This window comes from Bemisia tabaci, chromosome 2, assembly GCF_918797505.1.
Source record: "Bemisia tabaci chromosome 2, PGI_BMITA_v3".
NCBI lineage: Eukaryota > Metazoa > Arthropoda > Insecta > Hemiptera > Aleyrodidae > Bemisia > Bemisia tabaci.
In genome coordinates, this window is record NC_092794.1 from 79,139,152 (window position 1) to 79,162,053 (window position 22,902).

The window sequence follows — 22,902 nt, forward strand, 5'->3', positions numbered from 1 at the left end:
CAGTAATCTCAGATAAAGTTAGTTTTTCTTCTGCTTATGGTGGTTCTGCAGGTTCAAACAGGCCGTTACAGTTCTAGATCAACGTTACTCCCAAATGAAATTAATCGGTTGACGACGGACTGAAACTAACCTAAAGTTAAAAAAATATGAGTGTGTACCTGAATTTGGGCAAAAATCAACCTAAAATACTTTGTTTCCGCAATTTTATTTATTAGTTCCCGCCTTACATTTGAATTCAAACTTGTCCTGATTTCGCCGCCAATCCTCTAGCCAATAGTAGAGGTGATTGAAAAGAAGCTCTAGAAGCTTCATTTTTTGCTCTTAGTGCTCCGTCTTTATGTCTTTGTGAGGGGAGCGGAAGTGGCGCAAGGATTATGGCGGAGCAACCTAACAATACCAAAATACACTTCACACGACTTAATATTTATCCAAATTTCCCCAGAGAGGTTCAACTTACACTAATTCATGTGCAAGTCTTATTTTGTGTATTTTTGGTATCAAAAATTCAATTTTTCAAAAAAATTGAAAAATAAAAAGCCTTTTGAAATTTCAGTGAAAAATACGCTTGAAATTTCAAGGGCGAACTCAGATGGCCACTGGGTCCCATGTCCCATGGAGAGGCTTAGGACCCAAAAATGGCGGTGCTTTGTTTTGGTTTTTGTGGATGAGAGGGGGGTCATTGCCAACTTTTGACGGATATCACCAACCGCACTCGCTGCCAACCTTACTACATCCAAGATAATTTTTCTCGAAAATTGCACACGATTAGCCTTAAAAATATGTAACGAGGTCGCAATAGTGCATTTTGGTAAATTTCTCGTTACGCTAAGCAAAGAAAACTACATTTTGAGTCATTTTGCATTACATTAAGGTGAATCTCTAGCGATTTAGGGACAGAAACCGCCACCACGTCGCGCTGCTACGTGAGCGAGTCTTTGAGAGTGAATAATTAACTAAGACTTGAAATTCATGCAAAAAATCGACCGAATACGCGTAGCAGCATACATTTTGAGTAGAATGATACCAAATTTGTGGGTATTATTTGCAAAAATATACCCGAATTTATGCAGACCGATTTCTTTATGGGCGGCTCAATGTGTAAGAGAGAGATAGCATGTTGTGACGTTTGTTTACATCTGGTCGCTTCCCTCCCCCCCCTTGAGGAAAGCAAGGAAGTTCGGCCCGCGGCGATGGATGAAATTCCTTTCCTAGCCTCGGAGACCTGAGATCGGGTTCTGTTGTTATCAAAGTGTGTTCAATGTGAGGTTAGATGATTTGTATTTGAACGAAGATTTTATCGAAAAGAAAACAATTTCATCAGAGTGCTGAAGTGTTGTGGGAATATTTTACAGTCGTGAATCTGGGGTGAATTTGAATTACCTACTTTGTACTTTTATTCATCCAGCTAAATAATTGTGCAACATCTAAGGATTTCCTTTCAAGAAACTGTACCCACAAATGATGGAAACATGACATGCACAGGTATGTAATATCCTGAACTCGTAAATATTTCACAAGTTTTGTATCTACTTACTTAGAACTGAATCTGCAGCAGATGTTAAAGGATAGCATGAAGATTTTTTTCCAGCATCAATGATTGGAACTTCTTGCCGAAATCCATGCAGCAATGATTAAAACTTCAATCCTGCTGAACCAGTTTGGCATTGTATACTGCCAACAGCTATTTACTCTTTTTCAAGCTCTATTTGCATCCCTAAGATTTATCCATGCAGAGTTATACCCATTCACACGGTTGCGATTCAGGGCGATTTATTGAGTAGATAAGCAAGTTTTCCGGATTATACTTTTGTAGGTAGAGAAATTAAAAGTAAGTAATAATCGACTCTCATAGTTGGACTTGTGAAAAGTTCAATCAGGGATGACTGTTTTAGAACTAGGGAAAGAAAAGAAGCAACAAATGTCATATCAACCTGGGTGCATTATTCATCAGCGGTCCCATATCTGCAATGGTTAACCTTTACATTTATGTTGAATGGTGCTATCATTTGATGTGACGTTTGTTCATTCTCTTCTTTTGCCGGTTCTAAAGATAGGATTTTTGCCAATGTTAGGCCCCTTTGAGTGCCCTCTCACCTTCAAAATTCCTTTTCGACTGAACAGCTAGAATGCAACTGCTTCTTAGACGAATTGTGTGCCTTTTCAAGCAAGTTTGGAAAGCAGCAAGAGTCTTTGAGCCTTGGTGACTTTAGGCCAGGTGAAAAACTTATGACTGTTGTTAACATGAACCGATGCATTATTTGAATGTCAAATGAGACTAAGTGAATTAGGTCTCCTCGAACCACATTTTTGTAGAATGTCTCCAAGTTGCTACAGGCAACAATCTATTTCTTTCATATCCTTGATTCATAGTTCTTATTTTTCATATTACACAGTTTCTGGTCTCTTCTTTCTAGGATTGTGGATACCAGCCTACTAATGCTTCTCAGGTCTTGCTAGAAGGATGCCTTTTCTTTTCGGATTCCCAAACAAGATCAATTCTCTGGCTGAGATGTAACACTTTAACAATTTGCTACATTTATGTAACATGTCTAAAAAGCTCTGCATCAACTAGATGATAAGTATTACTTTAGTACACTCCTGTATTTAAATTCAAATAATACAAAATATTCTTTCATCGTACCTGCTGCATTACTTTGTATACGGTCCCTCTCATTCTAAAGAAAAAAAATCCGAAACCTTCACTCCTGCCTCTTGCAGAAGTCATTAACTACCTATAAATAAAATATTTTACTCCAACAATGAGCTTTAGTAAAAATATTTACTCTCTCAAACTGTAATTCTGAGAGACTGCTTGAAATGTTGCAAACAGGGGTGCAAAATCTTCCACACATTCACATTTCAGAGGGTAGTCTACCCCCCCCCCTCCCAAAAAAAAATTGTTAAGTTTTTAAGCTTTTGGCTTGAAACTTTGGCATAAGGTGGGTAGTAACCTCAAACTATGATTCCCCCAATAAAATTTGGGGGGGGGGGTGGGGGCACTCCTTCCCCTTAAAACCACAAAAGATTGAAAAAATAGGGTCATTTTGTGACAGAGATTTCTCAAGACTAGATGAATGAATTTCAATATTCTTTGGCTCATTATGTGTCTAAGTATGTTTATTACAAAGTGTCCAAAGGATTTTTTGTTTCATGAATGGAAGTTTGTTATAAAGAAAGATTTCTAATTTTTTTATCTTATTTTTAATCATCTGAGCTTATTCATAATTTTTGAAAATGAAAAAGAAAGAATATTGAAATGTTTTTCTGACATGTTGTAGCCTGAATCATGAGTTTTTCTTTTTACAAAAAAAGAAGTATATAGCTATTGTAGAACCCGAGATATCTCCCACAAGGCTCGTGAAAGCCTAAAAAAAAGGTGATGATCTGATCACTTTTTCCTGTTTTCCAGACAAAGTATACTGTTGAAATGCACCAAAAAAAAAAAAACAAAAAAAAAAAAAATTGAGATGGTTTGGGTAGACTACCCCCTTAACACTTGCCCTCCGGCTTTCCATAAAATTTCCCACCGATTGCTAAATGACAATTTTTTTTCCTTAGATATGACCTTTGACTTTAAACTTTTAAAGTTTAAAATTTTTCCTCTTCCCGCCTGCACTTGCTCGGGCATTTTCAACTTCTGGTCGCAAAGTCTCAACAAATCTTCATTCAATTCAGCCAAAATAAAAAAATTCCACTATCAAAAGTAATTTGAACATTAATATCTGTACATGTATCAAAGCTATTTAAAGATGAGTTCACAACATTTAAACCTGAAACTGAAGGCCTCAAACGCCTTTGTAATAAAATAATATGCAAGTAAATTACCTATCCTATTTTTAGGGGAATTTGTCAGGGGGGCCTCTTTTAACTATAGTGAGAATTCTTAAAAATATCCAGATTTTTTCCAGTTTCATTCAGCTCAAATGCATACTCTCACCTGAATAAGATGCAAAATCCTCAAGCATAAGATTTTTCAAAAGCTTTCAAGATTTTGCACATTGCTTGAGTATCTGCTGAGAAATTTTTCGTTCCTTTTTCTACTACTCGAGGAAAATATGGAGAGCAAGTTTTCTTAAACGATTTTTTTACAGCTTCTTGGTTACTTTTTGGAGGAAAAACTTCCAGTTGTAGAAAAACGAACGGCAACCACAGATTTATGAAAGATGGTCTCAAGGCTGTCCATTGGGATCAATGAGCAAAACAGATTAAGTTAGTGAAGAACCTTTGCGACAATCATAGGAAGGGCCCTGTAGATGTTAGCAGCTTCAGTATAGGCACGAGGCTTGTTAGCTGCAGTCCTGTGGTGCGACATTTTAGAGGGTGATGCAGACCACTCGGTACAGACTTTTTTCTCCCGATCTAGTCATTAAATTATTTTTGGCGAAAAAAAGTAAAACATACTTTAGGCAATTAGAAAACAGTGGAATTGGATGAAAAATGTAAATTAATAAAAAGTCAAGTTTTACATGCATGAGTAGATTTTCTTCTCTCAGAGCGAAAAATTCTGCAAGACTTCTCCAAAGAAAGAGAAAAATAATTGATCTTCAAGTTTACATATTTACTACATTCAAAACATCATTGTCAATCAGGGTGTGGATTTTAGATGTTTGGCACTCTACCAATTTGCACATTTTTCAAAGAGGAAAAGAAAGCCTTTCCGTGACACCTGAAATAGTTTCGGTGCGCTTCATGACAATGTACACACAAATAAATGCTGGTAAAACAAAATAAAAACGTAAGTACATCATTTAGACTTAAGGAGCCAACAAACTCAGAAAAAAATGCAATATTTATTCAATTTCAAGGCACTTTTGCATTTTACATAATCTGTTATTTTGCTATTTGTAAAGATTAGTACATTACCCTGAACAGAAAGGCTCAATACAAGTCACATTAGAAAAAGTTACAAAAAAGAGTTCTCTTACAAATTTAAAAACTCTTGCAAGGTGTAGAGAGGGTTTTGTAAAAAGTATTCTTTTAATACCTTAATGAACAAATTTGGGGACTCAGCTGTTGATGGTTACTTGTGGCAAAATTGGATGCAAGAAGAAAATATGATGGTAACGACTCACCAAATTCAGTTAATCCTTCATCAGAAATATAAGCTGAATAAAAACACCGATGAAGCTACTTAGGATACTTTCAACACAGCACTTACACTTTCATTTATTTTCTCATTTAGAATTAGAGGAATGAATGTAAGGGGTAGCTATTTGAACTTCACGCCACTTTAAATTTCTTAGATAATTTCTGGTCACAGATAAAAAATTTAGGAGAACTAGGTATATGTTTATTTACTCTGAACACACTACAACTTCTTGTGATGATTTTTTTTTGAGGTGACTCATGGTGAAGTTCTCAAAACCAGATGATTTGTAGTTGCTGCTAATTTCCTATCGCTTGACTGCTCAGATGAGAAACTGACAGCCATGTCATAGGATAGTAGCCGCTTTCTGAATCCAGAATAAAGAGGAGCAGGCTGAGGTGTAGGAAGCGCTCCAAAAAACTGAAAACAGACAATTAAACAGCATTATTCTGTATCCCATGCATTTGAATTGTATAATGGGTCATTTGGTGTCAATTCAAAGAGGTGGTGACCCTTCAGCTCTCAGATTCTAATTACACTTGATGTACAAATTTTATCTGTTGAAAAAAATTCCCTAGATTTCAGGCTCTTCATCTAGAATGAAATTTCCAAATGTTCATAAAATTGCAGTTTTCTTTCTTCAAAAATACTTATAGATCGGTGTAACTTTTCCATTGTGATGCAGGAGATTTTATCGTTAGAATTAGAATTTTTGAAGAGCTCTCTTGAAACTGAAAAATACAGTTTTTGCCCCGTCTTATGTGGAAAACAGGCACAGATGATGCTGATAGTGCTTTGTCAAATGACGGTCCTAGTCTGGATAGGAACATTTCGACGATGAAACTCCCAAAGCACCTATCTCGTTTGCAGTGTTTAAAAAATCTCTGCTCCCACTTTATTTTTATTGAGGAGAAAAAATCAATGTCATTCTTTGAGGTTTTCACAGAATTTTCTTTGTGCAGAAGAGAAAAGTCACAGAAATTTTCAAGAAGTGACACTGATAGTTTTGCATTAAAAAATAAAGTATTACAGGAAGTCTGCTACATCGCAAACAGAGAATGTACTCTGGGAGTTTAACCATTAAATTGCAGTTTCATGGATACTACGGGGCTTACTGTCCAACACCCTCAAGCCCTTTGCGCCTCAGGCGTTATGCTTTACTCTCCAGATAAGCACTGCCAGAAGGGTTCATCTCATCAACGGATGATTTCCTTGTTTGGATTAAGATCATGAGTTATTCACCCTACACCGTATTTTTTAGTACAGGGTTAAGTGTGAATTCTAACTTGTGTAAAAAAAACAGTGACATAAACACATGGCAACAAAAATAGACGTGTGTTCAGGTCAAAACAGCAGCTTCGATTGATGGAATTTGACTTCCAGATTTAGGGGCAATGTCAATGGTATAACTCGTTCGCCCTTAGAGATTCCAACTGAAGTGTTGGCAGAGTATGTGAAATTATGTAACCATGAGCCAAGTTTTAGGTGGGAAAACCAGATATCAACTTACCTCAAAACATATTTTCTTCATTATGCCAATTGATGGACAGGTTGCACGGTGACAATAGAGGTACGGAATGGTCAAAACGTGGACTGAACCAGACTGAACTGAGCCACCAGGAAAAGAACTATAGCATAATAACTTATTTTCGATAAATTAACAATCAAAGACTACTTCCACGACACAATTGTAATTAATTTTTTTTTTTTTTTTTTTTTTTTTTATTGGTATTTTAACAACAATCTACAATATATGTATTCAGTTGACTTTGGATAGGACGCCTCACAACATGATCACTGGCATATTAAAACGGGTGGGGAGGAACTTAGCATTCTAAATTCTCAAGTTAAAATTTTGTGGTCTATCAAAAATACATGTTTGTTTTATAGGTTAGAACCGGGAGTGTATCCATATGATGTTTACTTTTTGCAGGCAAAGACCCCCTACGATGTGCAGGCAAGATGGCTGCGTCGCGCGACGGGAACTCAGGGCAGTTCGAGCACTCTCTTCCCAATACCTACTCTAACCCATCCTATCGTCCGCCGCCTCCCTACCCCACCCAGCTCGTAATTCTCAAAATACTTTGGCAAGATATTTTTCTGATATAATTTAAAGATATAATATAATTATTGACATAATTATTATGATATAATTTATTTAAGGATTGAGGATGGAGAATCTTTAGAATTTATGGAGAAATCACAAGCTTGTGTGGGGGCCCCAGCGTTCTGAGGCATTGAAATTAATCTTAAACGTACCTATTTACATTTTGAATTTTGGTGGAAAATACGGGGGGGGGAGGGGGGCTTTAATTTATATCTGAGCCATGTATGTTTGATGATTAGAGGATTTACTTATTGCTAAATAGGCAGAGGATGCCAGATGATAAGGGATGAGTTTGAGGATTGTATGCGCACAAGGTATAAATGTTTTCAGGATAAAGCTATGGCAGCTAAAAACTAAGATAGCATCCTTCCTTCCTTATTGGAATCAGGCGTAGATCTCAGGAAAAATTTAAAAAATAAAAGGAGGCTATCTACGTGTGGGAGAAACACACAAGTTACTTAGAGTAAGAGTTAAATTTTAGGTAAAAAAGATGTGTAGTTGGTCGGTAAGATATTGTTTTAGCAATTTTTTCAAGAAATGTGCTAAGTGCCTCGTATTTACCTATTAACAGGAAGTTTCCAGAAGTTGTGCCATTGTGCCACAAAAAGAAATTGATAAATTTGTGCGAATGTTTAGTAAAAGTTTTAGCTGATGGTTCATCTTTACATGGAAATATTTTTGGTACAATTATAATTTCCACAATGAACGTCTGGCAACACAGCTAACTTAGCAAAATCCCTCATATTTCTTAGGAATTAAGTCAGATGTGAGGGTAAGATTTATCCCCCCCCCCCTTCCTCCTCGCAACTAGTTCCCCCAATGCGCACAGAATGTACTAATACCTAAGCAGCATAAAGCAGAGGGAAAGATACAGGTATAATTAATAGATAGGTACCTATTCACAACATGGATGATTTCAAAATTTGACATCTGAAGCATTTTTGAGATAATATTAAGCACCGATAGTATTCTCCGGAGGAGGCTGCAGTGGGTGCTGCATGCATGTACACAGCCTGGCAAATACGTAAGTACAACTCTGCGTCTTTACCGACCAACTACACATCTTTTTTACCTAAAATTTAACTCTTACTCTAAGTAACTTGTGTGTTTCTCCCACACGTAGATAGCCTCCTTTTATTTTTTAAATTTTTCCTGAGATCTACGCCTGATTCCAATAAGGAAGGAAGGATGCTATCTTAGTTTTTAGCTGCCATAGCTTTATCCTGAAAACATTTATACCTTGTGCGCATACCAATCCTCAAACTCATCCCTTATCATCTGGCATCCTCTGCCTATTTAGCAATAAGTAAATCCTCTAATCATCAAACATACATGGCTCAGATATAAATTAAAGCCCCCCTCCCCCCCCCCGTATTTTCCACCAAAATTCAAAATGTAAATAGGTACGTTTAAGATTAATTTCAATGCCTCAGAACGCTGGGGCCCCCACACAAGCTTGTGATTTCTCCATAAATTCTAAAGATTCTCCATCCTCAATCCTTAAATAAATTATATCATAATAATTATGTCAATAATTATATTATATCCTTAAATTATATCAGAAAAATATCTTGCCAAAGTATTTTGAGAATTACCCTGGTAGACTTGGGTTGGACTCGTTTTAGAAATTTAATCTCAATCAAAAATGCCAATTCCCTGAGCTGAGCAGTTTAATTTTTCTCCGCGAGTGAAATTTGTGCTTGGCGCCATTAGGAGCAAAGAGTAGGGGAGAGGAGAGAGCAACAGAGCAGAATCATGGAGTCCGAGCGAGCTGCACGCACGCTCCACCAGCTACTCCCGCTCTGTGATCGCCTGCACATCGTAGGGGGTCTTTGCCTGCAAAAACGCTCAATCGTAAACATATCACCAAGACGGCAGCGTTGCCGCATAGAGAAAAAAAAGGAGGTGTTTGCATTTCGGGCATCTTGGAAGTTTTTTGATGACTTGATGACGTAGGTGGGTACAGCTGGGTACAGCAACGTCCCCTTCACGCTGTACCCACCTACGTCATCAAGTCATCAAAAAATTCCAAGATGCCCGAAATGCAAACACCTCCTTTTTTTTCTCTATGGCGTTGCCGTTTTGCAAGTGTCCGAAAACGGTCTGCATAATTTCGCTCGCCAAACATCACGGATTTCAATGATTTATACGTCAAACCATTCAAAGAAAAAAATTATCTACGCGTATTCGGTCGATTTTTTATGATATTCGCTATATTTTCAAAAATATCCTCATCAGAACGGTCCCCCCCCTGAAAATCGACTGTGCCGCTATCTCTTGACGGAAAAATTTCCCAACTACTGGGTGTAGATTCACCTTAACTTATGGCGTCCGCCATTTTTGGGTCCTGAGGGCTCCATTCAGCCTAAGATGGCTGAGCCAATCAGAGGTGGTAACTCATGTGGCCATACTCTCTTTCTATAGGTACTCTAGGGCTTTTGTGGATTACATGACAGCGCTTGGTCGAATAAGGCAATGCTGGTCATGACGTAGGCACTACACTACACAACAAGTCTAGCGAATAGCGAATACAAGTACAACAGAACTATTTTTGGTTAGAGGTGGAGGCTGGAGGCAGAGGCAGAGGGTTAGTGAAGAAATGGTACGGATTGTGTTGTGGGAATGTGCTATATTTTACTCATTAATGCCATCAAATTTTGTAATTTTAATGTGCTTACTATGTGGGAATCGCAGTGAAAATGTTTCGTATGTATGTGGCAAGTGGTCAAAGGTGGTGACTTATATCAACCTGGTTTCCGCTACTGAGGTGATTTCAAGTGCATGAAGTTGTGGTGGAGGCCACAGAAATCAAATTTTCTCGCGATGGAAAATCCTTCTCCTGCTGCACATGTGTTAATGAAGAAAGGGAAAAGAGGTGCAGCAGCGTATGTCCACTCAGATTGTGCCATTAAAGGATCCAATCGCCTACTGAACGAAGTCCTTGATATTCTTCTAAATCCAAGAAAATCTATCAATGAATGGGAGACCATTGACTGGTTTAAAATGGCTCATGGCTGGAGGAAAAACCCCTGACGAATTCTCTAATCTAGGTAAGTCGCTCCTCTCCTTGTGTATTTGCCTCATTGCAGCCATTCACCTTATCAATTACAGCATGATGGCACCTTGCACCTTGTAAATTGGTTTTGATAAGCTTGCGTCACCGAGTGCGATAGGTTAGAGCATCCGAGAGTAGAACTCTCACTAATAGTTGGGAATGTGCCAGTTTCATGTTATATTTACCATAGATTACTTTGTTCCTAATTACTGTCAGCCTTACACATATGTGTGATTCTGTCATAATATCTTTTTGGAACTGACATTTAGAAGCAAGATCGATGAACTGAAGGCCCCTTATCATCCATCTTTCAAAATCAATGCCATCACACTTAGACGGAGTATTTGTACCCAAAAGTACAGAAGAGAAGTACAGCTGCTCTAGCATTGTGCGCCTGTGTGATGTATGCAAGGGCTTAAACCCAGGTGACAAAGATGGTTTCGTTGCCTCCTTAGCCCATTACATCTTCTAAGCTGGCTTGAAGCACCTGGAACGATGAAGTTACTAGTGGTGGGGTGGCAACTTTTGAATTACCTACTACCGCATGTGAGCACTAAGAAATGACTGTTACAATCGGAACTGTTGAAGTCAATTCCAAAAGAAGTAAGACTCCCTGTCATCCTGGGAACTTGCATGATAGCTTAGAAACCAACGGCCTGGTGGCTATGAATAGTTTGTTTTGAGGACCTCTTTTTTCTCTTAATAGAATGTGATGGATCAGGTTACCTGCAGTTAAAAGCGGTTTTGCTTGAAGTTAGAATTGTATGTAACTGCTTGACCATCTCAGAAAAGTGGTCTAATGCATGGAATGGGCTAGACTGCGACAGTAGACTGTGATAGAAAAGTGACACGGTTCATATGTGTCCTTTGTGATTCGGATAAGAAGACAGCCCTTCCATTCTTAATATAAAATAAAAATTTTCTGATTCTCTTTTGCGATGATATTCTTCTTAAACGAAGTGAATACATGAACGTTCGTGTTAGTATAAATATCACTGCATGTGAGTAGCAGAAAATTTTATTTTTATCACATTTGACTTGTGGCGTCCCTTCAAGTAGTTCCTTTGATTCTTGCCAGGGATGCTCCCCCTCCTCTAACCCATCGTACTTTATAGCCACCTACAAGCCAAATCCTTAGCAGCACTATTTCTGACAAACTAGCGGATGGATAAGGGTGAACCCCACTTTAGATGCTTACTTATACCCTAAGCTAACATGCAGATGTATGTATGAATTTTTGTGCTCCATAAAAATGTTAGATTGGATTCTTGCTTCCTGTTGGCAGAACTTAAAATTTGTAAAAACTAAGTATTGATGAAACATACTCACGCTCAAAATGCTTGAAAAATCCGAAAATGTTGTGTCCCTTAAGTTCATTAAATAGGATAGTCAACCGAAATAAACAGGCGTTTTGAAAGCAAGGGTTAGAAATTTTTCAAGTCTCTTCAATTCTGACCACCTTCTCAGAGAGTGATAACCTTCATTCAGGGGTGCGGAATGCTCACGATCTGGTGAGATGTTTCTCGCTGGTGAACGGTGTACACTGCAAAACACAGTGTACACTCCAGTGGTAGCCGCATTGATTTTTTGTTAAAATTCCAAAGACAGTGTTGATTTTTTGTCAGATTTCCTTCAACCACATTGATTTTTGATAAAATTACTTCAATTACGCTGTGTACTTAATAGTGCGCAGGGAAAATTTGCGCTTTGCTGGTGAAAACGTACATTGATGAACTTTTTGCATCCCTGCCTTTGTTTTTGCTCTTTGTAGTTTAAAGGTGGATCCGCAACACTTTGGATTCGATAGCTGGTCAATCAATCGATAGTTTCTTGATTTTAAAACATACCTACCTGTAGAATTTCTGAGCATCACATGATACCGTAGTACCTACATCAGAAATCAGTATAAAAAATTTCACCAGGAAACATTTTGAATCAGCTTTAAAATTATGTTCCGAGTGAATAGTTTAAATTATTTTGCCTTTCATTTGCAATATTCACTCTGGACATACTTTCGGAATGATTTCAAATTGTTTCTTTGTCAAATTTTGTGTTCAAACACCTGATATACTACCGGGAGGTGTGATGCTCAGAAATTCTCAGGGAATGACCCAAGTAAAATCTAGAAATTATCAATTGATTGACGGGCTTTCGAATGGTACTTCCAAGTGCTGAAGAATCATCCAAAGATAATGCGAAACATCTAACTTTATAAGCAAGAAAATGGAAGAAGAGCAATTATTGGCCTTATCTCTGGGAAGACGACAAGATAGAGGCTGTTCGTAGTAGGCATGTGAAAAATGAAGATTGGAAAAAAATTGGAAAATGTTCCACAAGCTAGTCAACGTATGTGCGCAGTACGTATAAGATAAGATGTTAGATTCATTACGAACCATTACTATACTATCTGTATGTTCTCTTCCACTTCATTCATCAATTATTGAAAAATGTTTTCCGTGACTTACGACTCAAACGCTCCTAATTCTTCAGGTGAATATAAATAACTGAGTGGCAAGAAGCACCACCATGATGTACTGCTACCTGATCAGTATCTTGAGAGAAAATATGCATCACAAACTTATAATTTTAGAAAAATACTGAACCCTAACGTAAAACAGCATTTAGTAATACAGAGTATAATGAGAGTAAGTTTGTGAAGATTGTTTGGCCATTTTTATGTAAGATTAGGGAAACGGATGTTACTTGTTTACTAAATGGGTAAGAGATGGATAGGGACACCATAACACTCTCTCTTACACTTTCAGTCAATGAGCAATGTCTGATGCAATAAATCTGCACAAATTTGTTCTCATATTACTCAGTATTAATGGTGCTATTTATTATGGTTCAGTTTCTTACATAAATTTGTTGGTGATGAGAATTATTCCCTCTTAAAAACATTGGCTGCACATTGCACAGACACACCAAGTAAAGGTGGCTCCTGCCCCTTGATAATTTAGCTTCTCCATAACTGTTGTAACTCCCAAATGTTCTTAAATAAGTGCATAGGAATAGCAATAGAGAATTCTAAACGGCAGATGACTCCTAACACATGAACATGATCACAGCCGATCAATGTAGCAGATAGCTTCTGTTCTCTTCTTTTTACGGTGACTCCTCCTCGGCAAGTGTGCCAAGATGTCATGATTTACTGTGATCTTTACATGACATCTAATTATAGACCCAGACATGAACAGATAAATCTTCATTTATTTCAAACCTCACCTTTTATTTGTGCACACCTAGGCCCTATTATTTAGTTTTGTGTACTTGAGTGCTCTCAATCCTCTGGGTGGGTGTCCACTTTTAAAGGATTTCTTACTAACACGCTCATGATTGTTTCCTTATCCTAAATTGGTATGCAAATAGTAAGAATAGTGCCTAACTGTCAGTTGTTAGAAGTTCAAACACAACAATTCTTTAAGCAAGTCACCTCAACTACTCGGATAGTTTCTACTCAACGGCAGATCTATGAGGAAAGGAGATTGTCGTATTGTCATTTCTAGATGAAAGCTCTTTCTGTACATAAATTCATGAACATCTTTGAGTTTTCACACATTCAGAAAGCCTTAGCTGAAAAATGGATACTTTTTTCTCTTTTTGTTCTCTGCAATGATGCAAATCCATTGGAACCATTCCGAAACAAAATTGGACTTTGTTTTGCCATGAAAACCGTGATTCCTCGGGCTCATCTGCAAAAGAATCTAACTGCTCAGAAGAACTAGTAAACTGAGTCGAAAATGGTACTTCATACTGCAAAATGTAATCCAACTGTGACCCAGTACTCCAAGTGCAACTGGAACTCAAGAATTACAATTTCAGTTTTTTTTTAGAGACAGCATATGTGCCGTGCCATTCGTTTTCCTTTGTAGATACGTTCTTTTATGGATGAGCCAGAAATACAAGTTCTTTGTCGTAATTAACATGGTCCAATTGTAGCTCTAGCATGCAAATGGTATCCGAAAATATTACATGGATCTTTTAGGAAGTTGAATCAGTAGATCCGTGCTCTTACTGCTGTGGTTTCATAAAGTTTTACAATGCGCCCATAACACTGGTCACAGGTCTGCACTGCTTTAAAAAGTAACACAGCGCTTTGTTGGACCCCCCCCCCCCCCCTTCCTCTTTGTTTCACCCTTTGGGTTGAATTTTGGATGGAAAATAATTTCCAGCTAAGATTGTTTTTCATAGTAGATTTTCGAACAATCGGCATCATTCACCCATTCTACCGTCACCTGTAGCCCTAAACTCCAACACACACACACACACCCTCACACACACCCTCACACGCTCATACACACCCTCACACACATACACACACACCCTCACACACACACACACACACACACACACCCGTCCAGAGTGCACCCGTAATGCAAGCTCAGACTCGATTTCCCCTTGTCAGGAGATGTCAAAAATTGTCAACTCCTCAAGATTGGCCTGTTAACATGCAACTTCAAATTTAGTCGAATGATGTTTTTTGTTTGCAAATTTTACCTTCAAAGAAATACTTTGTAATATACAAATATGCCTTTGATTTTAGTTACCAGGAAACTTCAAGTATCAGCACACAGTGAGGCATCATCACACTATCATACTCTCCAGAATTCTATCTGTTTTACAAATGTTTGCTTTCAGAGGCCACCTTTCATACTTACCTTCTCTCCTGTTAAATTGTGTTTCAGTAAGGCGCTACGATCATGCCACAAAATGTGGCCTAGTCTGGACAGCAAATTTTGTGGCGTACAGATGTCGAACTTGCGGGATATCACCCTGCATGTCACTTTGTGCAGATTGTTTCCAGAAAGGTGATCATGATGGCCATGACTTCAATATGTTCAGAAGCCAAGCTGGTGGTGCATGTGATTGTGGTGATGCATCTGTCATGCAAGTCTCTGGGTAAAGTTTTAAAAATGTATTTCTTCTTACACTAGCTGATGGAACATTCAAGTTGTTCAAGTATTTTTTTCTCTCTAATTGTGTTTAAATTATGTTATTTTGTCAGGTGTTCTTCCTACAGATTGGAGCGGGAACTTTCCTCCTCCCAAAAATGCTTCGTAATATGTCGCTCCTTTTTTCCATCTCACAGCGGTCGGGTCGGTTAGGGGTCGCTTTGGCAGCTCTTCACCAGCTGATAGCCGTTGCCGTCCCGGTATTCGGTGGGCCCCTTTCATGGGGGGCGTTTTGGCGACCCTCATGATGGGGGCACTGTAGCGAATTTTTCCCCTCATCATCAAAAAAAAAAAACTTCGCTCCTGTTTCAGAAAATTTCCCAGGAAAGCTTTCAAGAGAAAGAAAGGTCCATCAAAATGCCTTCATATATAATGAGGAAATGTGACCGCAGTTCAATGTCTCCCTATCCCTTTTCTCACACCGATCACATCATCTCCAAAATCTTTAATCACTTTCAATTTTATCCTGGTATTTTTAACCCCCCCCCCCCCCCAAAAAAAAAAAAAAAACAAAAACCAACTGTTTGATGGTTTTAGAGGTGTTCTCGAAGAATGCTAGATGAACTAGACCGTAATTTATCATCTCTATTATGTTTATTCATATAGTGTCATTACCATTGAAAATAAACTTGAGTAATTTGTAAGTTTTGCATTCTTTTCTACAGGTTTTGTGAAAGGCATGGCTTGCAAGCACAAGTAAACAGGCAGTCTGTCGATAGTTTAAGTGCCCCTCCGGATTTAATGTGTGTTGCTGAAGCAGTTATGCCTAGAATAATTCTACGTCTTATACAACATTTAAGGGAAAAAAGGTTTGTAATTTCTTTGATTCCCTGGTACTTAATGTTTCCCAAGCAAAATCGAACCTGGTTTGTTCTTCAGAGGAGAATAACGGAGAATTATTTAAAATCACTTAGCATTGAGTGCCTCAATTTCAACTGTTCGTTAGCAAGTTAAATTTTGTTAATAAAGGTGGAAAAACTTTCATTGCTCTTTTGGCACCTGATGTAATATTGGAATTTCAGTCAATCCCCTGTTTGAATAGAGACAAGAAAATTACTAAAAGCATAAATATCACCGATCTCCCAACTGTTTATCCTTTCTGATCAATTTGAAGGCTTATCATCTTTTAACCGGCTACGGAATGCCTCTTTCTATAATTTAATCTCTCAAGAAGGAAACTTTGTCCAAAGTTTTTGGCAAAAGCCAGTGTATTTTTAAATAAAACAAAAAGAAAAGTGGAAATTTTGTCCCTAGGTCAGGAATTGTCAGGGAATTTGAAGATATTAAAATTAATTCAACCATGAATTAACTTAAAAGGAACTTATTCCATTATGACATGGGCCCTGACACCCATGAAAATGTATGCATGACAGGGCCTTTATCATGATGAACCTAGTTCCTTTTGATTTAAATACTTCAAACTCTGCATGCGTGCCTATACTCTGTGTTTTGGGACATTTTCAGTATGCAAGGAAACAGAAATTTTCCTTCTGTTTAAATTATCTACTATCATTCTTGTTTATTTTCAGCAAATTGAACACCTTCGATGCTCATTTGATTCAAGACCACGATGACTTTTTAACTATGTTGCACGACCTAAGCAGAATGGGAGCCCCAATGCGACGTGTTCTAATAGGTGCTCTTACAAATCCTCAGGTATGCTTAAAACAAAAAATGTTTGCATGCTAACAGTATATTCTGTGAAATTGAAGGGAAAATCGGGATAAATGGAGCAGTTGTAGATTCTTCAAATTGAGTTTTCTCAAACAAGGGGTAGACAATTCTTGGCGAATCTCACATATTTGAATTAAAAAACATCTCAAAACTAGGGAGTTTGAATATAAAAATTTGCACATAATCATTAAGTTGACGCAAAATTTGCTAGGTCTCTTGACTTTCAATCAAGAGAAGTAATAATGCTCACGTGAAGAAGATGTTCAGGAATGGGCAGGAGGGGGTTTATAATGGATTGAGGGAGTCCCCAACCCCTGAGTAGCTAAGGAAGGACAAGGTACTGAGGCGGTTAGGCATCGCAGATGGCTAGCAAGCGCTGCAAAAGCGGTTTTTATCTATGTATGTAACAATTTAATAATTATTCGTTTCACTGTGTCATTGAGATTTTCATGAGCAATTTTCATCAAGTCAGTGAACAGGAAGCGTTTGCTAAAAAGCGCTGATTTCGGTGCTTTTTTCCATTTGCCGCTTGTCAAGGTGTTAAATTTTGCTATGAGTACAAAGTATTGAATTCACTTAATAGAAAATTTAACGAGCTTTACCTTGGAAAATAACCGATTTTGTTGTCAGATCAACACTTGGCAAGTCACAGACTATAATCCGCAGAAAAGGTCGATTTTAAGTCATTTTTGCCGATTTTGGCAACTTTGGGGCACCAATTTTGTGAAAAATATTTGGAATTCGAATTCAGCGTCAAGCATCACACAGGAAACCTTAGAATTAATGTCACCTGGTGTCTTTAAAGGCTAAAATTTCTATCTGCCTGTACTCAACAAGCGTTGTCGCTCCAAAAAGTCGTTACTAAAACGACCATATCTCGCGAACAAAAATTTCCGTTATAGGCCTCCCTAATTTTTGGCATTTTCAAATAAATTGTCCTTCTGTTTGCAGTCATCAAAAAAAATTCGGAAAAAAATTTAAGCTTCGGTCACTTACTTACTACTAAAAAAATGACTTAACTGACTCATTGTAAAAGTTGATGAATTTAAAAATGGAAAAATTGGCAACAATGTATGTTCAAATTGCCATTAAAGACAGTGACATTTCTATAAAGTGCGCAATTTTTAGAGAATTTTCGTCGAAACCGCGACTTCATAGCTTAATTTTAATGCCCTTTACGGAATTGTCACGTTTTCAACTTGGCAACGCTGTAGCGCGCCGGAAAATGTTTTGGTGAACTTGCCGTTGCCGGAAAAGGCGTGTTTTGTAATAGGGAACAATGTATGCAACTCTGGAAAAAATCTATGAGGGGGCCAAATAGCCTATGTTGAATAATCCCCTTTCAAATGGTAAGGGTCTGCTTTTACTTCAGATTTGGGTTCTACCCAAGAATTTACGTAGATTTGGTATGGCATATGGCCTATTTGCCCCTTTGTTTGCCTCTGTTTTCCTCCAAAAATACGCGGCTCCTTATGAGGAAATGGGGCCCTATGGTAATTTGGGGCAAATAGGCCGTATGCCATAGCAATTTTACGTAACTTTTCGCGTAAAATCCAAATCTGAAGTAGGAATGTACCCTTGCTGTTTGAAATTTTTGACTTACGGCCCTCCAAAGCACAAAAATTTTTGGAGTGTCGCGGGCCCCTATAATATTGGATCAATAGGGGTCGTGTGGCACTTCAATAAAGAAGTATCGAGATTTTTTCCCAGGAAACTTTTAGATTTTGAAAATCGGATAATTATAACGTCTACAGTGTCTATTGAAAATTTCCCCCAAAAATGCTGCAAAAGTCCTCGTAACTACTGAAAATTGGAATTTAAGGAAAAAGTGCTTAAAACCATAAGTTCTTATTTTTGGCCATAAACTTTGAATCAGAAGTCAAAACACACCCTTCCCATTTGAAATATGCGAGAAACAGGGGATAATCCAATTAAAGTTTCCCCCCCCCCCCCCGCCCCAGGATGGGGTTTTGGGGGGTTAGGGTTAAATGTTTTCATTCGAAATTGCAGGTTGATTCACCCCAGCAAGTTTTTGTCCCTTTGCTCAATTTTCGGCCGTTTTAGAGAAAAGATATGGGTAATGGGTGCTCTGAAACATCTAGTACATCATCGCCCATTCAAACCAATGTATTTTTTTTCTGAAAATAGGTGGCTCTGCTCTTAACATTAAAACGCTCCAAATGAGCTCAAATTTCATAAGACTTATTTCGAGGGCTACGGAACAATACTGCCAAACTGGCAATTATGGCGGCAGTTAGGGACTTTGTCGCATAAAATATACAATATGCAAGCTGATGTTTTTAGTTTTTTTTTTTTCAGTTCCGCATGGGAGTGCTGTAATGACATAGTAATTTATGTAAGAAAATAACAAAAATAACCTCAAAATTACAGAAGGCGAAGTTTTTTCCTTTTCATGTAAAATTGTTAGTTTGTATACAGGCGGTGTTGTTCCTTAGCCATCAATTTTGTTTTGAACAATAAAAATAATTTCTCAGTTGACTGACTACTTACAAAAAAGACAGAAATCAGCCGCACTCTAATCTCTTCCTTCCTTATCTATCAATTTATTTTTATTCTTCCAAGGTATACTGATAGGTCCCCATTACTGAGGTACAGCACAACTTAAATAAAGAAATTACTTTTTGCTTTAATTGATATCTTGCACTCAAGAGTTACAGGCAACCGAGTCCATTTATCATCAGGAAAAGAGTTTGATGCAAAAACGGCTTTTTGCGTGGCTTTGCGCGCCCCCCCCCCCCCTTCTGGAATTTCTTCAAACTTTGGCTATTGATTACTCACACTTCAGCGCTTCTTTTCCCAGATTTTCAGACCCTCAACAAATTGGGGGGGGGGGGGGGGGGAGTCAAAACCTGTGAACCTCGATATCTTTCCAATGAAGAAAGATATCGAGGTCCAGTTTGGACGAAAAATCGTCTAAAATCGTATCTTTAAGACTCTTTAGTTCAAAATCTCGAAATCACATTATTAATATATGTGCTTTTTTTCAGGTTTTGAGTCTAGTAAATTTCTTTTAAACAAAGGATACACCAAGATCTCAATTTTTCATCTGAACCAAAACTAGTTTTTTAAAATTATTCGTCTTTTTCCGCATCCAACGAGTGGTCCATTAAGAAAGGGAACCAAAGGGTCAGAGAGTAATGGACGATTGAAGTTTCCGCTCTACACGCGCCGACCGATTTTTGCTTGTAAACTATGGTTCCAAAGCCGGATTTGGGTGTTATTAAAACAGATTGAATATTCGAACCATGCTAAATAAGTTTTCAAGGATTCTTGGGGGTCGTTGAGTTTAGAAATTACAGATACTTCAAAAAAAATTCTCCTTTTTAATTTTACACCTCCTTAGCGCTACTTTAGAAACCCACTGAGCGCCGACCGGCCACTCAAAATTTTTGGGGTCTGAAAATTTGAGGAAAGAAGCGCTCAAGTATGAGTAATCAGTAGACAAAGTTTTAAGAAATTTCAGAGGGGGGAAAAAAAGTCGTTGTTGCATCAAGCTCTTTACAAAAATCACTGAAATGTCTCTCTCTCTCTCCCCCTCTCCCTCTCTCCCTCTCTCTCTCCCTCTCTCTCTCTCCCTCTCTCTCCCCCCCCCCTCTCTCTCTCTCTCTCTCTCTCTCTCTATGTTTTTATACATATGTATGTAGTTATACTCTAAGTCTCTCTACTAACCTCTGAAGATTTTGTATTTTGTTTTCCCACAGATTTACAAGAACCTAACAGAGTTACTGCCTTCAGACGAGAGTGAATATGCATCTTATCTTGTAGACAGTCAAAATACGTATGAAGAAGCACTGAAAACCCTACCAAATCCCCCTCCTCCGCCCGAATACAAATGTAAGTAGGATCAAGAATCTCACTTGTAGACTTAATGAACTAGACTTTTTTCAGCTTTTAATGTTCACTGAATTAAACGTTGTAAATCAAAGAAGGCAATCAGAGAATGTCGAGATGAACCTTCCTCTCCTGAAATGAACTTGCTATTAAGTTAGTCTCTCAATTTAATTTAATAGGTACCATCTGTTTCAGGCTTGTCAAAGCATACCTCCAAAACAAGCTTACAGATTTTTGCTCTCTAAACTCTCAAGAGTTGACAATCCGGCAAAAAAAAAGTTTTGTTGTGTTCCACAACAAAAATTAAACCATGAAAACTGCATTGGCAAATTGAGATTCAAGAGAATTTGCATAAACCTACCGTAGTATAACGCCAATTTTCCAAATCCTGGAAGACACAAAAAGTGCGTTTGCAACTTGCAGTTAGAAAATTATGAAGAGCTCTCTTTCTCTCAGTCCTCACAATGTTCTAATTCAGGGTATCTACATGTCTGGAAACCCAGGAATTTTCAGGGAATTTCATGAGGTCAGGAGAATCAGGAAGAAGTTGGGGAATTTTTTGAAAGAGGCTGGACATTTTTTCTATGAATGCTTCATGCTTCTTTTATTTACTGAACCCTTTTTTATTTTTAATGTGCTTTTTGAACTTTCCTTTCGTTTTTGAAGAGAACAATGATTTTTATTTTCACAAATGGGAAATGTTAATTTTTCTGTACCTTTGACTTTTCAGTCTTCTACAGGATGATCCAAAGGTCCCTTCCACCCCCTCTAACTTTTTTCCTAATTGAGGTAAATATTTGAAACTTAGGGGATGTTCTTAGGTCAGAGGGAGCTACTTTTTAGCCCCCCTTAAATTTTCAGGGGGGCTCCTTTGAGGGGACAACGGACCCCAACTTTTTTTTCAAATGGGAAGACTTCCTTTGTGATACCTCGTTCGAAAGGGTATACATAAATAAAACTTTTCGCTCAAACCCGAAGTCAGTATCTCAAACCGTTTCAATATGGCCGCCGGTTCAAGTTCAGAAATTGCCAACTCAGTTTTTTGCTGATGGATTTGCTGAAACTTGGGACTTAGAGGTACTTTGGCATGAGATTAACACATTTGAAATTAGATTTCCTAAGAAAAAATCATTTTCGGCCATTTTGGAAATTTTCGTTTTCTTAACAGTCTAGCATTAAATTCGCTTTTCTTGTGTCCAAATACCACCTGATACAGATTTTTGCGCAAATCCATCGACAAAAAACCTAGGTGCTAATTTTCGGCTATTTTGAACTTTAACCGGCCGCCATTTTGAAAAGGTTTGAGGTACTGATTTCGGGTTTGCGCGAAAAGTTTTCTTTTTTTATGCTTTTCTGAACAAGGTATCGCAAAGGGGGTCTTCCCATTGGAAAAAAAAGAAGTTGGGGTCCGTTGCCTCCTCAAGGGGGCCCCCTTAATATTTTAGGGGGGCTGAAAAAGTAACTCCTTTTGACCTAAGAACATTCCCCAAGTTTTAAATCTTTACCTCAATTAGGTAAAAAGTTAGAGGGGGTGGAAGGGACTTTTGAATCACCCTGTATTTTACAAAGGCTTTTTAGTTGACGGTTTTTTTTTAAAGCAGGGTGGTTCTGTGAGCTTAAAACACTCACTTAGACATCGCTAAACATTCTTCATTTCTTGGCGGAAGCAAAATACGGCAGAAAATCTGATCTCTGTCCCAGTCTTTCACCATTTTTTAGGATATAAACAGTGTCAGAACGAATTAATCGCAGGAGCGGTCATTTTTCATTCAATTAATTACTCTACTTTGATTTTTACCTTGATTCATCGAGCGATTAAAGGATTAGGTGACCAAAAATCGACTCAATAGACATGTCACCCCCATTTCAGCTCAGTTTCTTCCCAGGGTATTGACTTTGCATTTATTCTGCCTGCAGTCCTGTTTAATAAGTTTGAGTATTTGCAATTGTCAAAGTTGTGACAACAGTGTACCATGAACTCAAAATTGTTGGTATCAAAGAATTGTGATTTAACACACGTGTTGAATTATGCTGGCAGGTAACAGTGTCTAGTATTGTAAAGAAAACATGCTCACCTCTGTCCTTCTTCAAATTCCGGTAAGAACCGGGTCATTTCTTCAGATATTTGCTTTAAATTACATGTAATAATGTAAAGTAAACTTGGCAAAGTCTGGGA

General features: G+C 37.9%; 1 protein-coding gene across 1 annotated transcript in view; it reads left to right on the forward strand.

The window, feature by feature from the left end:
• The first annotated feature begins 9,729 nt into the window (after positions 1-9,729).
• Positions 9,730-22,902, forward strand: part of Ubr3 (Ubr3 ubiquitin ligase) — a 92,589-nt gene continuing 79,416 nt past the window's right edge. Inside the window, 6 exon segments of the mRNA XM_019048775.2 lie at positions 9,730-10,190; positions 10,192-10,243; positions 14,934-15,147; positions 15,866-16,009; positions 16,730-16,856; positions 20,597-20,729. Coding sequence (XP_018904320.1) covers positions 9,975-10,190; positions 10,192-10,243; positions 14,934-15,147; positions 15,866-16,009; positions 16,730-16,856; positions 20,597-20,729 — 886 coding nt within the window. The 5' untranslated portion in view covers positions 9,730-9,974.